The 21,342-nt window shown below is 58.7% G+C and overlaps 6 protein-coding genes across 6 annotated transcripts; 3 read left to right on the forward strand and 3 right to left on the reverse strand.

The window, feature by feature from the left end:
* Positions 1-39: 39 nt before the first annotated feature.
* On the reverse strand, positions 40-5,741 carry SCHCODRAFT_01160147 (uncharacterized protein; the record flags this gene model as incomplete). Its single annotated transcript, XM_050341131.1, has 10 exons — positions 40-576; positions 628-1,560; positions 1,616-1,637; positions 1,895-1,932; positions 2,867-3,174; positions 3,228-3,293; positions 3,415-3,466; positions 3,518-3,901; positions 3,956-5,318; positions 5,349-5,741. The coding sequence occupies 10 exons, from the start codon at positions 5,739-5,741 to the stop codon at positions 92-94; spliced, it is 4,044 nt and encodes a 1,347-aa protein (XP_050198122.1). The 3' UTR covers positions 40-91.
* Positions 5,742-6,860: 1,119 nt separating this feature from the next.
* Positions 6,861-7,729, forward strand: SCHCODRAFT_02067837 (uncharacterized protein). The gene is made up of 2 exons (XM_050341672.1): positions 6,861-7,171; positions 7,221-7,729. The coding sequence occupies exons 1-2, from the start codon at positions 7,005-7,007 to the stop codon at positions 7,540-7,542; spliced, it is 489 nt and encodes a 162-aa protein (XP_050198123.1). The 5' UTR covers positions 6,861-7,004; the 3' UTR covers positions 7,543-7,729.
* A 100-nt stretch (positions 7,730-7,829) lies between these two features.
* On the forward strand, positions 7,830-9,989 carry SCHCODRAFT_02638419 (cysteine proteinase). The gene is made up of 4 exons (XM_003027940.2): positions 7,830-7,961; positions 8,079-8,113; positions 8,169-8,433; positions 8,482-9,989. The coding sequence occupies exons 1-4, from the start codon at positions 7,916-7,918 to the stop codon at positions 9,558-9,560; spliced, it is 1,425 nt and encodes a 474-aa protein (XP_003027986.1). The 5' UTR covers positions 7,830-7,915; the 3' UTR covers positions 9,561-9,989.
* A 322-nt stretch (positions 9,990-10,311) lies between these two features.
* SCHCODRAFT_02638422 (uncharacterized protein) lies at positions 10,312-14,331 on the reverse strand. Its single transcript, XM_003028231.3, has one exon. The coding sequence runs from the start codon at positions 13,931-13,933 to the stop codon at positions 10,718-10,720; it is 3,216 nt and encodes a 1,071-aa protein (XP_003028277.1). The 5' UTR covers positions 13,934-14,331; the 3' UTR covers positions 10,312-10,717.
* A 126-nt stretch (positions 14,332-14,457) lies between these two features.
* SCHCODRAFT_02680674 (MFS general substrate transporter) lies at positions 14,458-16,570 on the reverse strand. Its single transcript, XM_003028232.2, has 6 exons — positions 16,457-16,570; positions 16,219-16,407; positions 16,099-16,172; positions 15,005-16,052; positions 14,914-14,954; positions 14,458-14,859 (listed from the first exon to the last, which is right to left on the reverse strand). The coding sequence occupies exons 1-6, from the start codon at positions 16,522-16,524 to the stop codon at positions 14,699-14,701; spliced, it is 1,581 nt and encodes a 526-aa protein (XP_003028278.1). The 5' UTR covers positions 16,525-16,570; the 3' UTR covers positions 14,458-14,698.
* Positions 16,571-16,661: 91 nt separating this feature from the next.
* On the forward strand, positions 16,662-21,238 carry SCHCODRAFT_02638426 (DNase I-like protein; the record flags this gene model as incomplete). The annotated part of the gene is made up of 19 exons (XM_003027941.2): positions 16,662-16,856; positions 16,906-17,081; positions 17,133-17,324; positions 17,375-17,549; positions 17,647-18,082; positions 18,169-18,285; positions 18,339-18,815; positions 18,869-18,973; positions 19,050-19,117; positions 19,171-19,224; positions 19,282-19,417; positions 19,476-19,618; positions 19,670-19,718; positions 19,767-19,815; positions 19,875-20,069; positions 20,135-20,298; positions 20,351-20,404; positions 20,458-20,881; positions 20,934-21,238. Coding segments are annotated over 19 exons (3,310 nt in total), but the record flags the coding sequence as incomplete, so codon positions are not given.
* Between the last annotated feature and the right edge of the window lie 104 nt (positions 21,239-21,342).

Genomic DNA, 21,342 nt, shown 5'->3' on the forward strand with positions numbered 1-21,342 from the left:
GTGATCGCCAGCGTCATCCCAATGACACGCAGTCATAACGATGGTCAAGATGAATTCAGCATCGGTGACTACATCGACGCAAATGCTGCTATCAGTCCGTATCAGCCCAAACCGTCCCTCTGTCCCAAGCCGTGCTTTCGTCCCACGGCATCCCCCCATCCACCGCGCTATAATGCAGAATATCCCGCTCCCCAGCAGCGAATTTCGGCAGTGCATATTCCACCCAATTCTGCAGCCTATCCGCATCTTCCCTGGACGCCTCCTCGTCTGGCACAGCAACGAAGTCCATCCGCCGCAGCGAGCTTTCCTCCCGTAGAACGGCAAGCCGGCTATCGACCTCCTTCCAGTGGTCAAGGTGGATTTCCTTGCGCCGATAGCTGTCCGCGTCTGCTGACCATATCGCGACCCGAAGTTCGAACACCTCGACCCCCGTCTTCCGCACCGCAACTTCCAGCAGTCGGACCGCACATACCAGCGACCACGGCGCCAGCACCCCATCCTTAACCCGGATGATCCGCAATGCGGGCATATGGTCGAGAAACGCCAACCCCGCCGCCGCCCCGACATCGTTCCCCACTGTAAGGACTCTCGTCACATTGTTTTTGCTCCTCAGTCTCGCGAACGCACCTACGCTCCAGACGTCGCACAGACTGACGACGAGGGTACGCACCCCTGCACCGTGCGCGGCCGCGAAGCGCGCGAACGCGCCGCCCATGTCGAACGCGCGGCGCGGGGAGAGCGACAAAGTGCGCAGCGCGCGCAGGTCAAGCGGGCAGTGCGGCGCGGACGCCCAGGCGAGCGCGGCGTCGAAGGGGCCGACGAGGTGTAGGGTGTGCAGCTGCGGGCGCGGGGCGCCGGCGGGCAGCGCGGGCACGTCCTCGCCATCGAGGCGGACGTAGAGGAGCGGGCGGGGCCAAATGCTGAGCCGCCGGAGGTGTCGCGCGCTGCGGAGGAGGGCGTGCACGCCCGCGTCGGTGACGTCCTGCTCGCGGAGGTGGAGGGAGGTGAGGCCTGGTCGGTCAAGAATGGAGCAGAGTGCGGACTGGAGCGCAGGGGAGAAGTCGGGGTAGTCGAGCGCGCGCGCGTCGAGGGTGAGGGTGTGCAGGCGGGGGAAGAGCTTGAGGACTTGGACGGCAGCTTCTGCGGCGGCGGCGCGATCTGATGGGGTCGCGAGGCGCATCATTTGTACCGAGAGTCCGCGGACGTACTGCGGGATGTCAGGGGCAGCAGCAAATGCAGTGGGCATGGCGAGCAGGGCGATGAGCTGGTGGCGGATTGTTGGTGGGGCCGTCAGTGCGAGGTCGAAATTGGAGAGGTCGAGCAAGTCCGAGGGGTACGCGCGAGGGTATACTGACAGGTGTGCGAACAGACGCGCTCTGCAGGGCGTGACCCATGACCGCGCGACCAAGCAGCACTTCTTCAAGATGGCTGAGCGGTAAGGAAGTTGCGCAACAATCTCATCTACCAGCTCAGCTGGCAGCAGGGGTGGTTCTATTTGAGACCCGCTCTCTGCCTCGAGCGCAAGGGCGTTCATCTTCGCGTGCATCTCTTCGGATCGTGCTGCGATCGGGGACATTTGAGCATCTCGAATTGGCCTGAGTGACATGGCGCTCACCATCTTCCATCACCGTGCGTCTCTGAAGGTCGTAGGATGCAAAATGAGAGCCTCAGGCTGCACAGCGTCGCAGTGTATGCAGGAATGCTGTGGGAGCGCCGGGGTCACAGCACGCATCATCCTGATCGCAAAGACCCGCATACGGGGATTAGCGCGTGGCACAATCATGGATGCTGTCGGAGGCATCGGGGCGACTCCATGACGTGGTCGAGAGCGAAGAGCTGCTATGGAGGAAGGTCAGTCACCGAGACGGCGGGAAGGAGGGGAGGCGGGGCGCACCTGCCGGAAGAGACGCGGGTCGGAGGAATTGGGGTGTTCTGGACACGTACGAGGCGTGTGAGTCCGCATTCAGAGGAACGTCCGTTTATGACTTTTTAATTGAGGGACCCACAAGCCGAAGCGCAGACCATGCGGGTACCGGGCTTGGTGTGCGAAGTGCGGACGCAAAAAGTACAACAGACGAGAAAGGAATCTTCGGACGAACGGGGAAATCCATGTGGCCAAGATCAATCACGCCCGGTCATCTGCGATTTGAGACCCTATACGCGGCGGTGTTTCTCTAGGTATAGATGCCATCCGTCGTAGAACAGGCAAGAGATGTGCGGAGGCCCCTATCTTCAAGACTGTTTTGAGGAAAGTCAGGGAAAATAAACAGAACCTCGATTTGCTCCCGCCTGATCCGAAATCAAAAGTCCATAACATGACATTGTTGGAATTGTCGCTTGCGATGATACCGACTGCGATACCTGACAGACTCGGACACATAGAGAGGACAACATAAGTGGAAGGAGATACATACATATTCGTACTCTAGAACTAAGTGGGACCAGATGATGAAAGCATAGGTAGGGTAGTGTTTTTTTCTGCGTATCGATGCACGTTCTTTTGGTCTGTTAGTCTGTCATTCGTATCAGCAGCGTCCCGAGATGCGAGAACAGCGACCACACACCATCGTCTAGTACGTCAGCTTGATCCGCTTCGACGGCCGCGCCGCGCCGCAATCGCCGGACGCTTTGCGGACACGTCGACGGAGGGTGATCTCTCCTTCTCCCAGTCGCGTGCGGACAGCCAAAACTTCTTCCTCAACCGTATATTCGGTATCACTATCGACGACTCTGTCTCCTCCACTGACACCCTCTCCCTTCCCAGCGACATTCCCTCCTTCTCTATCTTGTTCGACTGGTCCTGAAACATCTGCGGATTGCTGATTGAACAATGCGCTCTTCGAGGACGCGCGCGCGGACGACCTACCCGACGCATGGCTACACCCTTCGTCGAACTCATTCTCAGGTATCTCGTCGAACAACGAATCCAGATCCGAATCGGACGAGTCCTGGTCCCCGTTGGACTCAGACGCGCCTTCAGTTTCAGCCGCCTCTAGCACCGCAGAAGTCAACCGGTACCCCGCGCCCAGCTGGGCGAAAGTCACAACCTGGCCTGGATGCGGCGTCGAAGCAGCGACAAGCCGAGCGCCGACGGTGGGTCTCGTCACAGGCGGGCGACGCGCGATGGTCTTGATGTCGCGCGCGGTGGCCGACGACATGGAGTTGGCCAGTGACCTGCGCGCTTTCTTGTACAGCCGAGAGTGGGCAGGCCCCTTCGTTTTACGCACGCGAGGTGGCACCGGGGGATCGACTTTGCTGTGTGCTGAAGGCCCCGCCGATGCTGGATGGGCAGACTGGGAAAGTGAATATGTCGATTGCAAAGGCGAGTATGCAGAGTGCGAAGGCAGCCCCGGATATCTGAGCGTCGCAGGTGTCGCAGCATTCAGATCCGTCGAATGATAGGGTGCCACGAACCGCAGGGGCGTCGGACGAGGAATGCGATCCCTGTTCACGCAGACACCCAAGCCTGTAGGACCGTTAGCGCAAGCGACAGTCAGAGAAGGGCGAGAAATCTCACCCATTGACGTGCATTCACCGGATGTCAATGCATTTGCGGGTGCGAACACCGCCATCTCGTCACATCCCTCGGGCGTGGAAGGTGCAGACGAGGGCGACCTTGTTACGGGCGACCTATCCACCTGTCCACCTCCACCTTGCGAACCATACACAGCTTGGCCCTTCGTGATTGTCTGCGACACCGCCTTGGATGTCGACTCAAGTAAGCCCTGCACCCTCGACGCGTATGGAGATCGGGCTCGGTTCTCGACGAGCAATGGCGCGGGCGAAGAGGGCGGAGACGGTCCATCGACGGGTACATCCTCAAAGAAAGGCAGCGTGGACAACGCCGGCGATCCGGGTTCTGTGGGCGTGGTCGGAGGTTCTTCTGGTGCTGCTGATGGGTCTACGGGAGGAGTCAGCTTGGTATTTGAGTCCTGAAAGAGATCACTCTGCGTACCATCGTCTCCTCCTTCATCCTCGCTGAATTCCATCGGCATCTCTCCATCGTATCCATCGTCGGTTCTCACTCCCTCTTCTTCATCATCAATTTGCGAGTCATGCCCGTCCCTTCCGTCGATAACCATTCCCGAGTCCGTCTCCTCGTTGTCTACCTGCATCTCCTCCTCGTCTACCACGATCTCCTCCACCCCACACGTGATCGCCGAGTCAGCAGATGTGGCTGGCGAGGCAGGCGTCCAGCCAGCCTGATCGGCGTTGTAACGTGAACGATGCGTGCCGTTAGAGGGCGACTTGTTGACAGCTTCGTGGATGATGGCATCGACCTCGGACCACGACGAGGAACCGTCGTATACAGCCCCGAATGAGTCGTACGCAGCGCCAGATGAGTCGTACGCAACGCCCGACGATGCATGCGGGGTGGGCGAGAGAACGAGTGGGCTCGGCGACCGGACGGTTGGCGTCAAGTTCCTGTTTTTATCAAACTGGTCTACCGCAAGATCCTCAAGACCGTCTGTCGCAGGGTCCTCGGATTCGTCGACGCTAGGCGAACATGACTCGTCAAGGCTTGGTGGAGGAGATCGCCATGGCGACGCGCAGGGCGTGCGTTCGATTCTGTCGATGAGCGATGTCGATTGAGTTTCGGGAGGGGAAGCTTGGGACGGTGGCTCTACAGAAGGCAGCGGCTCTATCCGGTCGATGAGGAATATCGAGGCGCGACGAGGCGCGATCCTATCAACTAGCCGAGGGGCGTCGATCCTGTCGACCAACCGACGAGGCGGCGCGGGCGATGAATGGCGACGTGCGGAGGATGTCGAGCGCCGCGTCAGCGACGGCGGCAGCACCGCGTCTACCTCCGCACTTGCGACTTTTGACGAGCCAGCGCTGCCAGATCGAGCGTCACGAACACGGGCGGCCTCTGCTTCGAGGGCGCGTTTCTTGGCCTCCCAGACCTGCTGCCGTAGTTCCTGTTGCTGTGCAAGACGGACGACCTCCGGGTTGAGGTCGGGAGGTGCGCATGCGCTCGTGTCGTAAGCACCGCAGGCACTGGCACCAGTTGGGGGGCATGTCTGTGCATTGTTGCGGGAGGTCACATGCTCGTCGTGGGTCTGCTCCTCTGCGTCGTAAGGGCGCCCGTCTTGCGACGCCGAGGGAGAGCGGCTGTCCTTGTCGGGAGCGGCAAGAAGAGCGGGAGAGGGGGGTCCAGGAGAGTGATGAGCGTGATGGCGAGCAGTGCTGTCCTTCCTGATATGCGCCGGCCTGACGAGGGAGCACTCGTCGAGGGTGATATGGTCCTGGATGTCGCTGACCGCTGACCGATGTTCAGCGAAACCGAAGGGCGCAGCCTCGTTGTGAGATGCGTCCTGTGAGGGACGAGAAGGATAATGACGGACACAGCCGTGGCAACTTGTAGGCCGGGAGGCGATGAGGGCATCAACGGGGACGTCCCCCACCCGCTGGTCTTGTGTGGGGCTCCATGGCCCAGGATTCACCGCTACCAGCGCGGAGCTGGACGTATCTCGCGTTAGGACGGACCCACAGACACCAGAAGACCTATCGTACCTGGATGACGGAGGAGTCGCAGTCGTCAACTGGTCCTCCGCGAGCGCAAGCGCAGCGGAGGCACTGTCGACGCCGTGCTTGATCGTCTCCAGGACACGGCGGGCGTGAGCGAAGCGTTGTCGAGCAGCGTCCGCGGGATGCACTTCCGTGTGTCCCGCGCCGTGCAGAGCATGGAGGGCGTCCCGAGCAAAGACGATGCCGGGGGGAGGTCCTACGGCGGCCATCGCGCATGACAAGCGGTACGCGTATTCGTCCCACGCCCCCGCCATCCAGGTCGCCGCCGCCGCTCTTTGAGGGCTGCTCATTCCAGCTATTCCATCTCGGATATCGTCGACGCTAGGCATTGTTGCTTTTTGGTAAGTTATTGAAGGGGGGAGTCGATGACTTGATTTCTTCGCTTCAGGGGGTAGATGAGGGATGGAAGAAAGGGTGAGACCCAGGCGCGTCTGTAATTAGTAGATCGCGCCCAGTCACATCACGCGCGAATCGTTACGAGCGCGCGTCAGCAGTAGTCAGAGCCATTGAGTTCGTCCTTATCACTGGGCTTGGGAGTGGCGCACAAATCTACAGGAGAACGTGCGAGGTGGGGCGCAGGGCGATTATAGAATCATTACCTTGGCCAATGGGCTCGGAAGAGAGTGTCAGGTGCGTCGTTCTCGGTCAAGGGCGAACAAGAAATGGCTATGCGAAATATAGATGGGTTGATGTCCTTGTCTAAGATTATTCTGAGGCGCAGTCGCAATTGGATAGATAGGGCATAGGGTTCAACGAGCTCGAGTCTTGGCTATGCGGTGTCTCGAGAAAGAAGAGAAGAAAATCGAACTGGAACTTTGATCGTGTTTGCGGCAAATGCCGGGCCACGCGAGCAACCAGCCAGAGACGGCGAATGCCGCGATCCATCCCCTTGCCCATTACTTTCACCTTGCCACCGTGGATATGGCCGTCTCAATGCCTCCCTCGTCTATGAGACGTCTTTTCTTGAGCCAAGAACTGGAATCGCTCAACCCAACAGTTATAACTCGGGGATCCAGGTCATCATCGTTGCAAACGCGTCTCCCTTAGGCCAGGCAACGATAATCCCCTCCGGCCTTCGTCCCAACACTTCTCAACTCTCAAGGGCTGTAACTACTAGGAGACGGTGACGAGGCTTGATTCTAGAGGGAGCCGAGAGAAGGGCAAGGGCGCCTGCGTGCGTATTCGCGGTCTTGCTTGATAGCATTCGCTGACGCGTGTACCGGTGCACAGGCTTGTTTCCAGATGTCAGTCTTCCATCCTTGCTGCAACGGAGCCGTCTTGCCGGCGCGGTCTTCAGCCCGATCTCTTCGCCAAGGACTTTGCCTACGCCTACTTGAAGGGAACCAACATCCCTTCGCCATCTGAACCCCTTGCGCGTCGCTCCGACGCTCGTCGACGCTTTACGCTAAGGAATCACCGCTTTCAGCCCTCTTTTCCATCGTCGATCTTGAGGGAACAGGGAACCCGGAGGCATGCAATCTGCCACTAGGCTGCAGTGTATCGTAGGCGATGCGGAGCCGTCCAGCACTTTGTTAACAGGCCTGCGCACTCCGACCCAATATCTTCGCTGGCCTTTTCCAGAAGCTATCGCCTTTGCGACCATCCGCAAAGTCGGGAAGCAAGTGTTCGGGCATATCAGGTACGGCTCGCCGTAAACGCAGCGAAGTTGTGCCTAACGCTCATCATAGACATGCTCTGTTCTACTCAGCCTCTGCAAAGGCTAGTCCATCTGGTGACGTGTTGGTTTGGTCAATGTTTGGCGGTGGTTCACCGTTGGTTCACCGTGAAGGGATCAATGGAGGCCCTCGAATGACCTCATTCATGCCGATGGCGTCCCTTTTACGATCCCTACCCTCCTTTCGTGGTTCTGCTATTGTTCTTGTGCTCTTCTCCCGCGTCCTCGTAAGGTCTGCAGATTCATCCGCATCTTCGACGCCTTTCTTCACAGATCGCGGGCATGTTCAGGGCACGAGGCGGAGGGGCTGGTCTGGAGACTGGCATTCGTCATGATGATGGGTGGATGGATGATGGGCGATTGGGCGCTCGCCATGCTCCAATCACTATCGTGGCCCTATCTAGACTCCGGCCTTTGAGCTAGCCTTACAGGCGCTTGTCCTGCAGGCCAGTCCTAGGGCACTGCCTCGAGAAGGCTTCGAGCGGTAGGTATGGCCTTGTGAGCGGCCAGACGTAGTTGTACATGCAGCAGGCATAATAAAACGTGTGCGGGGGTCCCGCGGAGAAACCGGCTGGGACGTCCGGGGGCCGGGGGCCGACCCCCTCATTTCTTATTTAAGGCTTGTCCTGAACGCTCATCATCTATATCCCCCAACTCCAACATAGAGAAGTCGCCGCCCGCCGCCCGTCTCGCAGATAACACAAACTCATGGGCGCTGGAAAGAAGGCGCAGCGCCATGCGAAGCAGCAGCAGTGTGAGTATCGCGGTGTCTAAGCGGCTCATCGTGTCGGACGTTGACCAAGCCCCTCTCCCCCTGCTCTCCCACGGATCTTCTCCCGCTTTGCTGCCGCGAATGCGAAATGATGCACAGTGCGCTCGCGGACTACGCGCTCGAGCAAGGGCAGGGTGCGTTCTCAATTTTGCGTCGCGCGCGCAGTCGTCTGATCACCTTGGCGACCAGGTGATCTCACCGTCGGACCCCGAAAACAATGGGCGGCTGCTCACCGAGCAGCTGCGCGGGCTGGGGCTGTATGCGGCGGACACGCTGGGCGACGGGAACTGCCTGTTCCGCGCCCTGTCCGACCAGCTATACGGCAGCCCCTCACGGCACGCCCTCCTCCGTGCCCGTGTATGCGATTGGATCGAAGCCCATGGCGAGCGCTACGCCCCTTTTGTGGAGGACGAGCGCGGGCTGGAGGCTCACTTGCGCTGCATGCGTGAGAACGGTACGTCCCCCGCTCACAGCGCTCGTGCCATTTGCTGACGGCGAGCAGGTACCTACGGCGGGCACCTCGAACTCTCCGCATTCGCTCATATGACTGGAAAGAATGTGAAGGTCATTCAGCCGGCGCTGGTCTACGTGATCGCCGCCAATGCCATGGACGACTCGGCGCCCGATGCATCCACCTCGACAGCCGAACAACAGTCCGACGAGGGCGCCGACGGGCTCTTGAGTGGGCGCGAGAAGCGGCAGGCTCGGCGGGAGCGGAAGCGGACGGAGAAGGACGCGCTACCCGTACCTACGCCTGATCCGAACGAGGGCGAGGTCCCCGACACCGTCTATGTTGCCTACCACGACTGGGAGCACTTCTCCTCCATCCGCAACTTGCGCGGCCCGCACTCGGGCCTGCCCATGGTGCAGGAGATCCGTCCAGAGCCCCAACCCGCATCGCCTGCAACGCCCAAGAAGAAGGTGCCGCGAGTGAAGCTCAAGCTGTCGAATCCGTCGACGCCAGCGTCTTCCTCGAAGCCGCCGTCCACCGTCGTCTCCCCACCGCCATCCATCGCACCCTCCTCCATCGCCTCCCTCGCCCAATCCTCCCTCAACTTGGCTTCGCCCGCACAGGTTCCGCTCCCCATATCGCGATCGCCATCTCCGCTGCACAGCCGCTCGCCGAAGCGCTCCTTCGACGAGTCGTCCCTATCCTCGTTGGAGGAAACGGAGAACGGCGCGGACACCAAACGTCGGCGGCCATCGCCGCTCGCACCGCTGCCCACTGAGGACACCGAGGATACGCCCGAGCTTTCGGCACCAGGCAGCGCATCTTCGCGCGAGAGCAGCGCGTTCTCGTCCAGTCTATCCGAGCTGACGACCGAGGAGGAAGAGGAAGAAATCGAGGAGGAGCCTCCCGCGCCGCCATCGCCGCCGCCCGTACCGCTCACCCAGCGGCAGCGGAAGAAGCTGAAATTGCCCAAGCAGCGGCCGGGCCAGCGCAGCGCGGGGACGATCGTCATCCCCGGCGGGCGGTTCAAGCGGCAGCAGCCCGTCGCGGTCGCGGCGCCGGACGAGGAGTGGGTGCGCAACGGCACGGGCCGCGTCGACGTGCGCGGCTTCCGCGAGCTGAAGATCTAGCGCTGGCGCCCCGCGCGCCTCACGACGTTCACGATGGTCACGAACTCTACCTACGTCCACCATTCGCTCTTGTCTCGTCCCGTCTGCTGCCACGATCTCCTCTACTCGTCACGCCTCTACCCGCACACGACGCACCGGTCTAATCGCATCGTCCACATCTGTATACCTGCGCATCCCTTCATCCTGCATTCGTACCCTACACCTGCACACGCATGTACGCACTATTCGCTGGCACACGCACGTACGCACTATTGCCACGCACGCATGTAAGCACTACCGCACGCACGCATAAAGCATAGCTGGACAGTCGCAATGCATAGTTTTTCTTTCTTCTCCTCCAGGGTCTGGGTAGCACTAGTTTGTATGTAGTATTATCTATTTATTGTTAGAAAGCTGTATCCCAGTGATCATACAAGGCGTGGGTGGCTGGCTTCCGGGAGCTGGGAGTACAAAACGAGAACAAAGGCCTGGTATGTCCGCCTGCGTATAGTAATACGCTATATACGGTTGAAGATCGCGTCGCGTGAGATACGCCTACATACGCCCACAAGTATCTCTCCAGAGCAACCTCCCACTCTCTGACCTCCGCATGCGCAGGACTTTACGAAGTTAGTTCAAGTTATAGTTGCAATGCCTGCGCTCGAGATCGACGGTTAGTAATTTCCAGGCAGACTCACCTTCGTAGACCAGCGCCCAGGTCAGTCCGCGGTCGCCGTGCTACATATGTGCCTCTCGATGACTTGCATCAAGAGAAATGAACAATAGTATCGCATAGACAAAAACTACAGCATACATTGGCATAGAATGTACAAGTCACATAGCAAGACGTGCGCGATTACTACGCTTTGTTAAAAGAGACGAGATTGGTCTTTTGAAACGGAACCCCGCCCGGGCGAAAGGGAGGGAAAGCCCGGGTGGAGGATATATACGAGAGAAATGGAGAACATAGGAATCGGAAAAAAGAGGGCATATGTCTGCGAAGTGCACAACGCGCCAGCGTGTCATGCATTGAAGGATAACGATTTCACAACCGTCACCGAAGGGATCACCGGCAATCTGCCAGCATCCCTATATGAGGTGGTAACACCACGTCCCAAATCGTCATTCTCCTCTGCAGCAGCAAGAAGGACGGTTGGACTGCACAAGGGCTCGACGACCTACGCCCACCTCACCCGCTTCGACGGTCGCTCGAGAGGGTGGTCGTCGTTCATGCGCCGCAGCTTGAGGATAGGAGCGACGCGCGTACCCTCTTCCTCGTCATCGGAGGGAGCTGGGATGCGATAGGTGCGACCCAGAGACGCGACTGAAGTTGACACTACAGGGGTCGCGAGGTGCGACGCGGATGCGGGGGATGGGCGGGCAGCGGCGGAAGGCGGTTGGACGAATGTTGGCGACGATGGAGCAGCGGCGGGAGACGACTGAGCAGCGATGGACGACGACTGGCCCGTTATCGCAGACGACTGCGTGGTAGGAGCGTTGGAGGAAGGCGACTGGGTCACCGACTTCGCACTCGCGCTTGACTTCGAGGCGGGGGCGGATGCAGACACTTTAGGCGAAGCGGCCTTCGCCATTGAAGCCCTTCGGTAGACGGACCGCGTCGTGCGCGGAGACCGGCGCAGAGGTTGCTCTGGCGAGAGGTCAACGGACTGATGCTGAGAAATGGGCTGAGGCTCGTCTGGCGACATCGGAAGGTAATCTCCGTGGGGGAATGTCCGCGACGGCACCTCTATCCAGAACGACTGCCCATTCGTCTGCCCCGAGGACGAGGATGAAGGCCCGACAGAAGGAGACGCTGACGAGCGCTGCCGCGATTTGGGTATCAAAGCGCGAGGTTCGTATCGTGGAGCGAGTTCGACAGGAACGAGCATCTCGTCTTTGACGTCTTCGGGCTTGGGCGCCGGCTCGTTCTCTGTCTTCACCACGGGCTCCTCCTCCTCCTTAATCTCGTCCGTATCCTCCTCCATCTTCACCGACTCAGCTGTGTGTTCATCCATCTTCATCGGCTCGTCCATCTCGTCCTCGTCCACCTTCAACGGTCCGATCGACTGCTCGTCAGACTTGACAAGCTGGTCCGCCTCCCCATCTTGTTCCACCTCCATCGTCTGCTCGATAGGCGCGGTCAACTCCGGCACTGGTGCAGGATTGTCGACGGGTAGGCCAAATATGTACTCGCCGAGCTTCGCCGGGTCGATGGGCGGTGAAGACGAGCCGTTCGACGCCGGAGAGAATATCGGACAACTGTCCAAATTCCGAGTCGGGAGGGGCGGAAAAGGCAAAGACTCTTTGCCTGTAGGCTCAGAGACCGACGACAAAGTGATGAGCGTCAACGTCGACGCAGCAGGCGCGGCAGGTGACGTCGGGAGGACGATGGATGCAGCGTGTGCAGGAGCCACCTCTTGCGCACGGGTGCTATGGTTCCTGTCGAGTGGAATAGTTGACGACAGCAACTCCTCGGCGATCTGCCTATATGTGCATCGAGGAGAGGTGTGCGGTCGCGTTTCCATCGTGCCGGCGTTGCGGTCGTCAGACATCGACGCTGAAAACGCCTGGAATCTGGGTGCTGAGGACGCACTGTCCGCGCGCGATGGAAGGGGCCCTGAGTTCCTCGGAGATATGCTGGTGTCGTCGATACTCGAAGGGGTCGTCGATGGAGGCAGCGGCGTGGTGATCTGAGGTGCAATGATCGTCGTTGTCACGGCTGGGGCGACAGATGGAGTCGTCGGCTCAACGGGATCGCCGACCACCATAGTGTCCGAGGGTAGGTTACCAGACACTAATGTTTCGCCCACACCGACTGACGTAGCTTCCTGTGCGGTTCTAAGGGTTGTCGAACCAGGCGCGGAGCTGGCGAGCGTCACTGGCCTCGGGGAGGCAGTCTCGAGTCGATGCTCAGAGCTGCGCGCCCCTTCGACCCTTAACGAGCCAGCTGAGGCGATTGTCCGTGAGCTAGTCGAGGTGAACTTGCGCGAGCTAGCCGAAGCGGTCCGTACAGAGGCCGCCGCTATAGGCGCTGTCCCCGCTTTGCCGGTAGGCATGACGTGCGGTGGGCCGGCATTGCACGATGGAGTCTTGCTTGGCTCAACGGACCTGGGCGCGCGCGCGGTGCGGCGCCCACGGGTCTCATCGTTCGCTCGCTGGGAGGAAGCGGCGATGTAGGACTCATCAACGGGAGGCCCAATCCTGCCGACGAGAGGGGCGGGCCTCATTCTCTCGATCAGAGGAAGTCCCGCATACTCGGACGGCGGAGGTGTAGACGGTGTCGGGGACCTATCCCGCGGAGACCGATTCGACGGCGATAGTGACTGCGGAACGTCGCGCTGAGACGTGCTGAAGAGGCATGCGTCGGGGGACAAATCGCGCAGTCGGCTGAGCAGAGCAGGAGGGGGGGATGTCTGCCGACGAGTTTTCGGAGCACGCGATGAGTGCCCTTTGGTCCCATCGTCTTCGCGAGTCGGCATGGCATCCTTCGACTGCCATGCACGCTTCTTGTCCTCCCAGACCCTCCGCCTCTGCTCCTCTTGTTTCTGTAGTGCACGTGCGTCGTACGCAGCATTGTCCAGAGAAGTCGAAGGCGTGGTCCGGTCTGATCGCTGGAGTGAGCCCGAGGCCCGAGCGACCACTACGTTCTTCTCGTCTTCTTCGCGGCCTCCACTGAACGTCCCATCCCGATGTTCGGCGGTGCCCATAGCCGAAGGCAGAGGGTTCATCGTCCTTCCGTTGACAGGAGTGCCCTGCATCCCGTCTGCCATGACCTCGTCCTCGACTAAATGCCCAGGCGCGTTGGATGTAGGTACGACGACGGCCGTGGGAGTCGGCGTCCGCGAAATATGAGGGATGACATCGGGAGGGGAGGGGGACGGACTTGATTGATGGGCAACGGTGGTGTTCGAGCCCGCTGCTGCGTCTGCGTTGCATTCCGGACCATCCACAATAAGGTTCCCCAGAACGGCATCTGAACCGTCCACCAGCGAATCCGAGCGACCTCCGTCCGAACGAGCGATAGGTTGTCCACCGTGCGCCAGGTTGGCACGCACGTAATTGAATGCCGCCCGAATGAGCTCCAGTCTGTCCTGAGGGATGGCCGGCATATGGCTCGTATCGATGCGGAAGGGCAAGACGTCCAGCGTGGCATCTTGGGCGGGTAGAGCTGGATACGGTGCCAGATGTGGGACAGCGCCCACAGAGTGAGGAGTGACGCCCACTGGAGGCGGCCCAACAGCAGCGAGGGCATCCATTGCGCGGTGAATCCAATCCTGCAAAGCCGCTGACACTTCCCCTCCATGCATGCCTCCATGCGCCTCGTTTTCCGTTCCCAAGAATGCCGACACGGGTGCCGCCTGGTCGATTTGATGTGGAATAGTTTCCGTCGACATTCCGTCTGTGGTGGTTCCGTAGATGATGGTGTTGTGGATATATGAAGGTGAAAATTCGAACAACAAAGGGACCAGAAGAAAAGAAGAAGTACAGGGCAAGAGGAGAACAAGCTTGCACGTAGGTGAGTATACAAAAAGTGTTACAGAGTGAGGACAACAAGGAAGGAGACTGAAAGCCCGATATAGGCAGAGAATACGGGAAGAAACGAGCAATTCACTGATGAAGAGGAGATCCGAGACGATATACACGTTCTCGAGGGCGATTGCGTTAATTCCTGGTGTTGAAGTGGGTTCAGACGGATACGAATGAGGAAGAAGCGATCTCGGTGAAGGGATGAGAACAGGTTGTGTGTCTTGCGTTCGTCGGTAGTGATGGCGAGAGGTAAGTTGCGTGTGCGGCCGTTTCTTACCGATGTCACGGTCCTTATATGTGTCACTGTCACATTTATCCCGGAGCCTCCGGTGGTGTCTCTCGACCGGGCCGGCAGACTTCCACTACAGTGCATGTCGAAGAGCGCTGTAATGGAATGCCTGGCCGACGTGCAGACATCGACAGCACAAATTATATGCAGTGAGTACAGACAACGGACGCTATGTGGATGAAAGTCTTCGGCAGCTGCGCACGAGATAATAGGGTAGTTGATAGTATACTATAGTACATCGTCTGGTCGAGAGGTGCAGCATAGCAGCGTGAGCTCAGGGCAGCAACTTACGACGAAAGGGTCATGAGTGAAGAGTACTGAAGGTTATGGGGAGTACCTAGGGTCACGACGAATACCTATAATTCTGCGCATCCCTCCTCCCGCGCTCGACGTTCACGGTCATGAGGATAGGCAGTGCGAGCCAGATCATTACGATGAGGAAGAAGAACGCATAACGGATGTTACCAGTCACATCAGCGATGAAGCCGACAACGAGAGGGCCGACTACAATATGCGGTCAGCAAATGCATAAGCAAAAACAAGACTTGGAAGGCTCACTGAACGAGCTCGACTTGTCCGTGATGGAGAAGAGGCCGTACCTGCGCCGAACGTCAGTCTAAGCAGAGGTACGCACACTCTTCGCACTTACCACCTAGCCTCCTCCCCTGGCGGCAACAACTCCGCATAAAACGCCCTTGCATAACTCTGGAAGGCCCCATAAACCGAGCCAAACACGACTGCCAGCCCATACATCTCCCCCGGCGTTGTCAACCCGCCGACCTTCATCCCCGCGAACCCAATGCACCCATACGCCGGGATCAGGCTCACGCCCACCACCAGCGTAATGAGGACCCGCAGATTAGACCACCCGAGCCTCCGCTGCACGACGGGCCACACGAGCGCGCCGGCGATGCCCGACAAGGGTGAGAGCACGCCGATGATGATGAGAGATGAGGGCGGCATATGCAGGGACGTCTTCGCGAAGAGGAGCGCGGTAGACGTGATGGTGGTGAAGGCGTCGGACAGGAGGAACCAGGCGGCAAGGTACTGGAAGGTGGTGCGCAGCTTGGCAATCTCGGTGGGGCGGAGCATGCCCCCGAGGCGGCGCCAGGCGGCCAAAATGGCGGGGAGGAGGGTGAAGGGTGGGCCGTCGAAGGCAGCGGCAGAGGTGGGAGGTGGAGAGGGAAGGAGCGCGCCTGCGATTACGGAGAATACCGCCCACCAGACGCCACTGAGCCCGATGGCGAGGCGCAGCGCCCAGGTAGAGCCCTTGAGGAGGGTGACGGGGATTAGTGCGAGAATAAGCATAAGGATGCCTGCACCGTAGCCGAAAGCGATGCCCATAGACGAGATACGCGACGTCGTGCGCGAGAGCTCGGCTTCGTAGCGGGCATTACGCTTCGGGCCATTCGTAGGCGAGGACGGCGAGTCGTCCGTGGGGACCGGAGGATCGAGAAGCGGAGAGGCTTCGTCGTCTGCCTGCTGTGCGAGCTGCACAACCGACGGTGCATCACGTCCGAGCTCGGGCAGGTAGGCATTCATGGCGACGACGCTGGCGCCGAAGCCAACGTTGGCGAATATACCAAGGACGGCGCAGAGCCACCATACAGGAGATGTAGATGGCAAGAGGAGGAAGCAAGTCGCGGAGAGCGAGCCGAGGAAGGCAAAGAAGAGGAGCAGAGGTTTTCGGTGGGGAGCTGTAAGTAGGTTAGTAAGGTTCAGGCGGGGAAGTAGCATGCGCACCATGATCTGCTATACCGCCCATGGAGATGACGGTAAGCGCCTGCAGCGCAACTGACATTGAGTTGACATAAAGGCTAAGTCTCGTGAGCCTTGAGAAGATTCAAGCAAGCTCGACCTCACCTGAAGCTCGCGCTATCCACCCAAATCCAGCCGATCTTCACAACGCAGCGCGCTGACTCCTCGGCCGCGCTCGTTGTTGCGCTGAAGCACGGCTCCGTCTTGTCTGGCAAGAGATAGCCATTGTCCCTTGCGAACTGCTCAAGTGCGACGGGCAGAAACAATGTCAGGGACACAATTACGAAGACTTCACTGTGCCTCAAGTTAGCAATGCTGCATGCCATGCATTTGGGCCGCATACCTCGCAAAAGCATATAGCAGCCAGCCATAGAGCTTCCTCTTGTATATATCTGCCAGGAAGGACGTCATCCTGACCAACTCAGATGGACATGAGAGCAGGAAGCAAGCAGCCGCGGGCTTCCATTTGTGGAAGTCTTTGTTCTTTGCCAGGAACCGGAAGTAGTTTCGAAATTGGAAGGTTTTGTTCTTCTCTTACTTCTTGACATCATGGCCAACCTTCAGGACAACGTCCGCTCCCTCCTACGGCCCTCTGAGGAGGTCCGCGCAGTTCTAGAGATTACAGAGATACCCGATTCCGAGGCTGGATCGAGCGTTACCCAGGCGGTGGACGATCCCAGGAACAGGCGCGTCGTCGCCGTCGTCGCTCACAAGGAAAATGGCCTGAGCGTAGAGGAGGGCAGGTGTGTGACTAAAGCCGCTCCGGAGAGCCTCCTCTGATGACATGCCTAGCGTCTTCATTCTCAAATTCCGCCCCGTCGAGGGATCACCGAACGATGTCTCCGAGGAGCTCGAGGTGCAGCGAGTATACCCCATCTCGGAAGACTTCAGCGTCCGCATGTCCCAGATGAACCGCAACACGCTCAACCTTGGCTCGGATGGGCGACCGTCGCTGCAACCTCGCGCAGGTGCGTCTCCTGCTCGGTCCATCCTATCGCAGACTGAGCGCATTCGCACAGGGATCAACGTCACCATCGCCCCCGGAGGGCCCGATGCACGCGCCCTCACGCTTCATACGCAAGATAGTGCCGGTTTACGAACGATAATCCAGGAGTATAAGCGATTACAGGCTGCTTCTGCCGCATCTCAAGCCACCATCCAGACCTTCTCGTGGATCGCGCCCTATACGCACGCGCGGGCGACCAAGAAGAGTACGGCCCATCTGTTCCATCCTATTCCACCCTCACTTAACGATCCTTAGTCTCTCATGCCATACCCCTCGACCTACGAACCCAACGGGCGCCACTGGACTCACGCCTGTCCCCCGCGAGCGCCGGCATGCCTGGCGACGACGTGTCCGACATCAACATCCTACGCGATGATTGGCTTCGCCGAGAATCTCGCCGAGCCTCGCTCAAGGGCAAATGCAGGCTGAAGTGAGTCTCCCTTCCCCACCGAACCTAGTAACGGCTGCATGGCCCTCGCGATTCTCCCTCCCTCCCTCACATGCATTTTGGGACTCACTCTCCACAGCATCCGTATCGGCACCTTCAACGTCAATGGAAAGAACCCCACGCAAGACCTCTCTACCTGGGTCCGACCCTCTTCCAAGGAAACCAAGCGCTCGACCGCAACGCTCCCCCCTATCGAGGGCGTCTCTCCTCTCTCCCTTGGCGAAGTTGCTCGCAACCCTATCGAGGACGCTGGTGCCGCAGGAACGGACTCCCTCTCTGCACCATCGGCGCCCTCTATATCCGGCACGACTGTCGTCGAGGAGCCAACATCGATGAAGGAGGCTACTGTTCCTGCTGACCCCGACTCCAGCGAGACCGACTTATTGGTATTCGGCTTTCAAGAGCTGGATCTGTCGACTGAGGCATTGTTGTACTCGACGAGCACTGCGAAGGAGGAAGCGTGGCTGAAAGCGATCTTCGCGGCACTTGGGGAGGAAGGAGACAATTACGAGAAGGTGAGGGGCGGCTTGTTGTCCGCACATCAGTCAAAGCAGACCTTAGGTGCCTTATACTATGCTCGCCAGCTGACAACTTTCCGTAGCTCGCGTCGAAGCAGTTGGTCGGCATGCTCATCATTATAGTTGTGAAGAAGCGGCTGCGACATTGCTTTGGGGATATCAAAACGAGCGCGGTGGGTGCGGGGATCATGGGGATCATGGTTAGTCGTATTTCCTATATCTATCTAGTAAGGACATTCCCTAATGATCATAGGGCAACAAAGGCGGTACAGCCATCCGCGTCCAGTTCACCCCGCCCTTTAATCATGCCGGGTCTAACGAGAACCCATACGGCCCCGTCACCCTTACCTTCGTCAACGCGCACCTCGCCGCCTTCGACGAGATGGTCGATAAGCGGAACGCGGACTTCCATGATCTATCAAGGCGGTTGACGTTTGAGCTGACCCCGGAGGTGGTGGCCACGAGTCCGTCATCGGCTTCCTCCGGGCTACCAGCCTCTGCCTCGTCGTCTTCGTCAACGAGTGCTACTCCATCGTCCGGTCTGCCGAGCTCTTCATCTTCCAGCGTCACCGCCTCGGCATCAAGGACCACGGTGTCAACCTCGTCGTCAAAAGATAGCAATGTCTCGCAGACCTCGGTCAGCACTGCGACGTCCTCGGCGACGTATGCGGTCTCGCCGGCGCCGCCGCAGCAAGTGGGTGTCTTCGAGTCGGATGCTCTGTTTTGGATGGTGAGTCCTGTGTTGCCTAAACGGAAGGAATACTGATCAATTGCATCTCGAAGGGAGATCTGAACTATCGAATCGACCTGTCTGACTCGGATGTCCGAACAGTACTGGCATCGAAGCACTGGACGAACAGACTAGAGACGCTATACAAATACGACCAGGTGCGCATCCTCCCTGGTTCATTCTGCCTCTGCTCCCTGAAAACTTTATCTTTCTTACGGACGCACTTGCTCCCAGCTACGAACTGCCATCAGCAACCGCCGTGCTTTTGAGCCCTTCGCCGAGTTCCCGATTACACACGTGCCGTGCGTAGTATGCATCCTGTCTCCAGTCAGGTCGATATCTCATATGTCCTTAGGACCTACCGCTTCAGTTCAGGCGTCATGACAGACGAGTTGGGATACGACATGAAGTACGTCGTACCTCTCTTCTTTAGTAGAATGTAGCGCTGACAACTCGCCCTCGGCAGACGCCGTCCTGCCTGGTGCGACCGCATTTTATACCTCGACTCTGCTGCTGCCGCAGTCGAGCAATACTGGTACAGTGGCGTGCCTGGTATCACATTCAGTGACCACCGTCCGGTAGCTGCGGCTTTCCACGTCGATGTGAGTAGCCGCCGCGTTGGTTTCGCTAGCGAAGTACGCTGACTCGACCTTTCCATAGGTAGACCTCTACGAGAAACAAGCTCAGGAGCGCGCCTCGCGACACCTGCATCGACAAGTGCACGTCTTGGACGTGATGGACGAGGTGCACGATCGGGCCGTGGTAGTTGTCGAGGGGGGTGCGGTCAACTTTGGGAGCTTTGGGTTAGTGCGCAGTACGTGCTCGTGGTGGAACCTGTCTGACGGTCTTTAAAGCTACGGCCAGGCAATTCACAGGGAGCTGACGATCCGAAACACCGGAAAGGTGCGGCACTATTGCATCCCCAAGTACGCGTACTGACCACGGCTTTAGATCCCCTGCGCCTTCCGCTTCGTTCCGCCTGCTCCTGGATCTCCCAGCAGTAAGTCTTGATTCCTGTCGCCCTGATCTTCCCCTTCCTCAGCGAGACCTTCTTCACAGCACCCCACTGGATCCGCCTCAGCCTCTCCGCCGGCCTGCTTCTACCTGAAGAGAAGACCACGGTTACCCTCACCGCGATCATCGACAACGAAGCTGCGGCGGAGCTCAATCAGGACCCGCGACGCGCGGAGGAGACGCTTATATTGCATGTGTTGTGTGGGAAGGACCATTTTATCACGGTGGGAGGAAAGTATGGTGAGTGGGTCATCTCCTTTCGCGTTGTTTTGCTTGCAGGATACGCTGACCCTTGCGTCTCAAAGAACCTACCTGCTTTGCCAACAGTCTGACGCGCCTGACGCGCATGCCTGGCCCCATCCGGGAGCTTAAGTCCAACAAGGATTTACTATTGGAAGAGGAGGCGGGGCATGCGTCGAAGGAGGTGGCCAGACTGGTCAATTGGCTGATGTCGAATGCGACGACGACGGTGAGTTTTCTCGGTGGAAAAAGAGTGGAGGCAAGCAACTGAAAATCTTCAGCCCGACCTCTTCTTCGGGCCTACAGAGTCCGGGCTCGTGAACACCATACGATCAGTCAGTTACCCAACGTATGTGTCACGTCCGTTCCCTGACTTATTTCTTCTTAGTGTCTCGACACCGGCGCTCCCTTCCCTGAGCCCAATCCCGCCTCACCGGCTACGACTATCGCCAACCCGCCACCGATTTCTACCGCATCCTCTCCATCTCCGCACACCCTCTCCCGCGCGTTCGCTTCCACATTGCTTTCCCTCCTCGCCTCCCTCACTGAGCCAGTCGTACCTTACCCGCTGCACGCCCGCTGTGCAAGCGTTACCAGTCGCGACGAGGCTTTTGAGGTTCTCGAGGCGCTGCCGCCGGCGTCGGTGAATGTGTGGATTTCGGTGACTGCGTTCTTGCACTTCATATCGCAGGATGGGGAAGGCGGAACAGGTGATGACGGTGGCGAGGAGGTAGGTGAGGGGGAGTCGGTGGGCGATGATATAAAGGGAGAAAGAAAGGCGAACAGCAAGGAGGCACGACTGATGCGACTGGGTATGTTTTTCGAGATCTGCGTACAGGACAATGTTGACAATAGACTTCTCAGCGACCTTATTCCACCCTATCCTTATGCCGGATGACCCCAAGGCGGCTGTTGCTGTTTCGCCTGTGGGCAGGTGTCGGTTCTTGCGCTTCTTCATAGAGTGATGTACAGTAGACTCGGATGTCGTTTGGTAGCTTTGATCAGGACGGAATTATTTATAGGGTATATATGCGGACACTTCCTATTACACGCCCTTTCTCGTGGACACCCTGGACCGTCGTTACGAGTGCATGAGAACCGAGTCGAGTACGTCAGTGCATGAACCATCTGCGGCTTGGAGCACATCGTTCTGAAAATGCACGGACGCGGTGAACCCATGGTACTGAGGTCCGGCGACATATCTCGAGGTATGAAATACGTAGTTATCATCATCCGTGAGACTCATATTGGAAACATTGAATGAGCCAAAGAG

Source organism: Schizophyllum commune (genome assembly GCF_000143185.2).
Source record: "Schizophyllum commune H4-8 unplaced genomic scaffold SCHCOscaffold_11, whole genome shotgun sequence".
In the NCBI taxonomy this organism is placed as follows: Eukaryota; Fungi; Basidiomycota; class Agaricomycetes; order Agaricales; family Schizophyllaceae; genus Schizophyllum; species Schizophyllum commune.

What these genes read in the sequence shown, in the direction of transcription:
- SCHCODRAFT_02638419 (XM_003027940.2), top strand. Translation starts at nt 7,916, where the DNA reads ATGGGCGCTGGAAAGAAGGCGCAGCGCCATGCGAAGCAGCAGCAGT. An exon ending in CGCGCTCGAGCAAGGGCAGG is followed by an intron (nt 8,114 to 8,168) that starts GTGCGTTCTCAA and finishes CTTGGCGACCAG; the next exon opens with GTGATCTCACCGTCGGACCC. An exon ending in GCGCTGCATGCGTGAGAACG is followed by an intron (nt 8,434 to 8,481) that starts GTACGTCCCCCG and finishes GACGGCGAGCAG; the next exon opens with GTACCTACGGCGGGCACCTC.
- SCHCODRAFT_02638422 (XM_003028231.3), bottom strand. Translation starts at nt 13,933, where the DNA reads ATGTCGACGGAAACTATTCCACATCAAATCGACCAGGCGGCACCCGTG.
- SCHCODRAFT_02067837 (XM_050341672.1), top strand. Translation starts at nt 7,005, where the DNA reads ATGCAATCTGCCACTAGGCTGCAGTGTATCGTAGGCGATGCGGAGCCG. An exon ending in CAAGTGTTCGGGCATATCAG is followed by an intron (nt 7,172 to 7,220) that starts GTACGGCTCGCC and finishes CGCTCATCATAG; the next exon opens with ACATGCTCTGTTCTACTCAG.
- SCHCODRAFT_02680674 (XM_003028232.2), bottom strand. Translation starts at nt 16,524, where the DNA reads ATGACGTCCTTCCTGGCAGATATATACAAGAGGAAGCTCTATGGCTGG. An exon ending in GTGGATAGCGCGAGCTTCAG is followed by an intron (nt 16,173 to 16,218) that starts GTGAGGTCGAGC and finishes CACGAGACTTAG; the next exon opens with CCTTTATGTCAACTCAATGT. An exon ending in CCAGGGGAGGAGGCTAGGTG is followed by an intron (nt 14,955 to 15,004) that starts GTAAGTGCGAAG and finishes CGTTCGGCGCAG; the next exon opens with GTACGGCCTCTTCTCCATCA.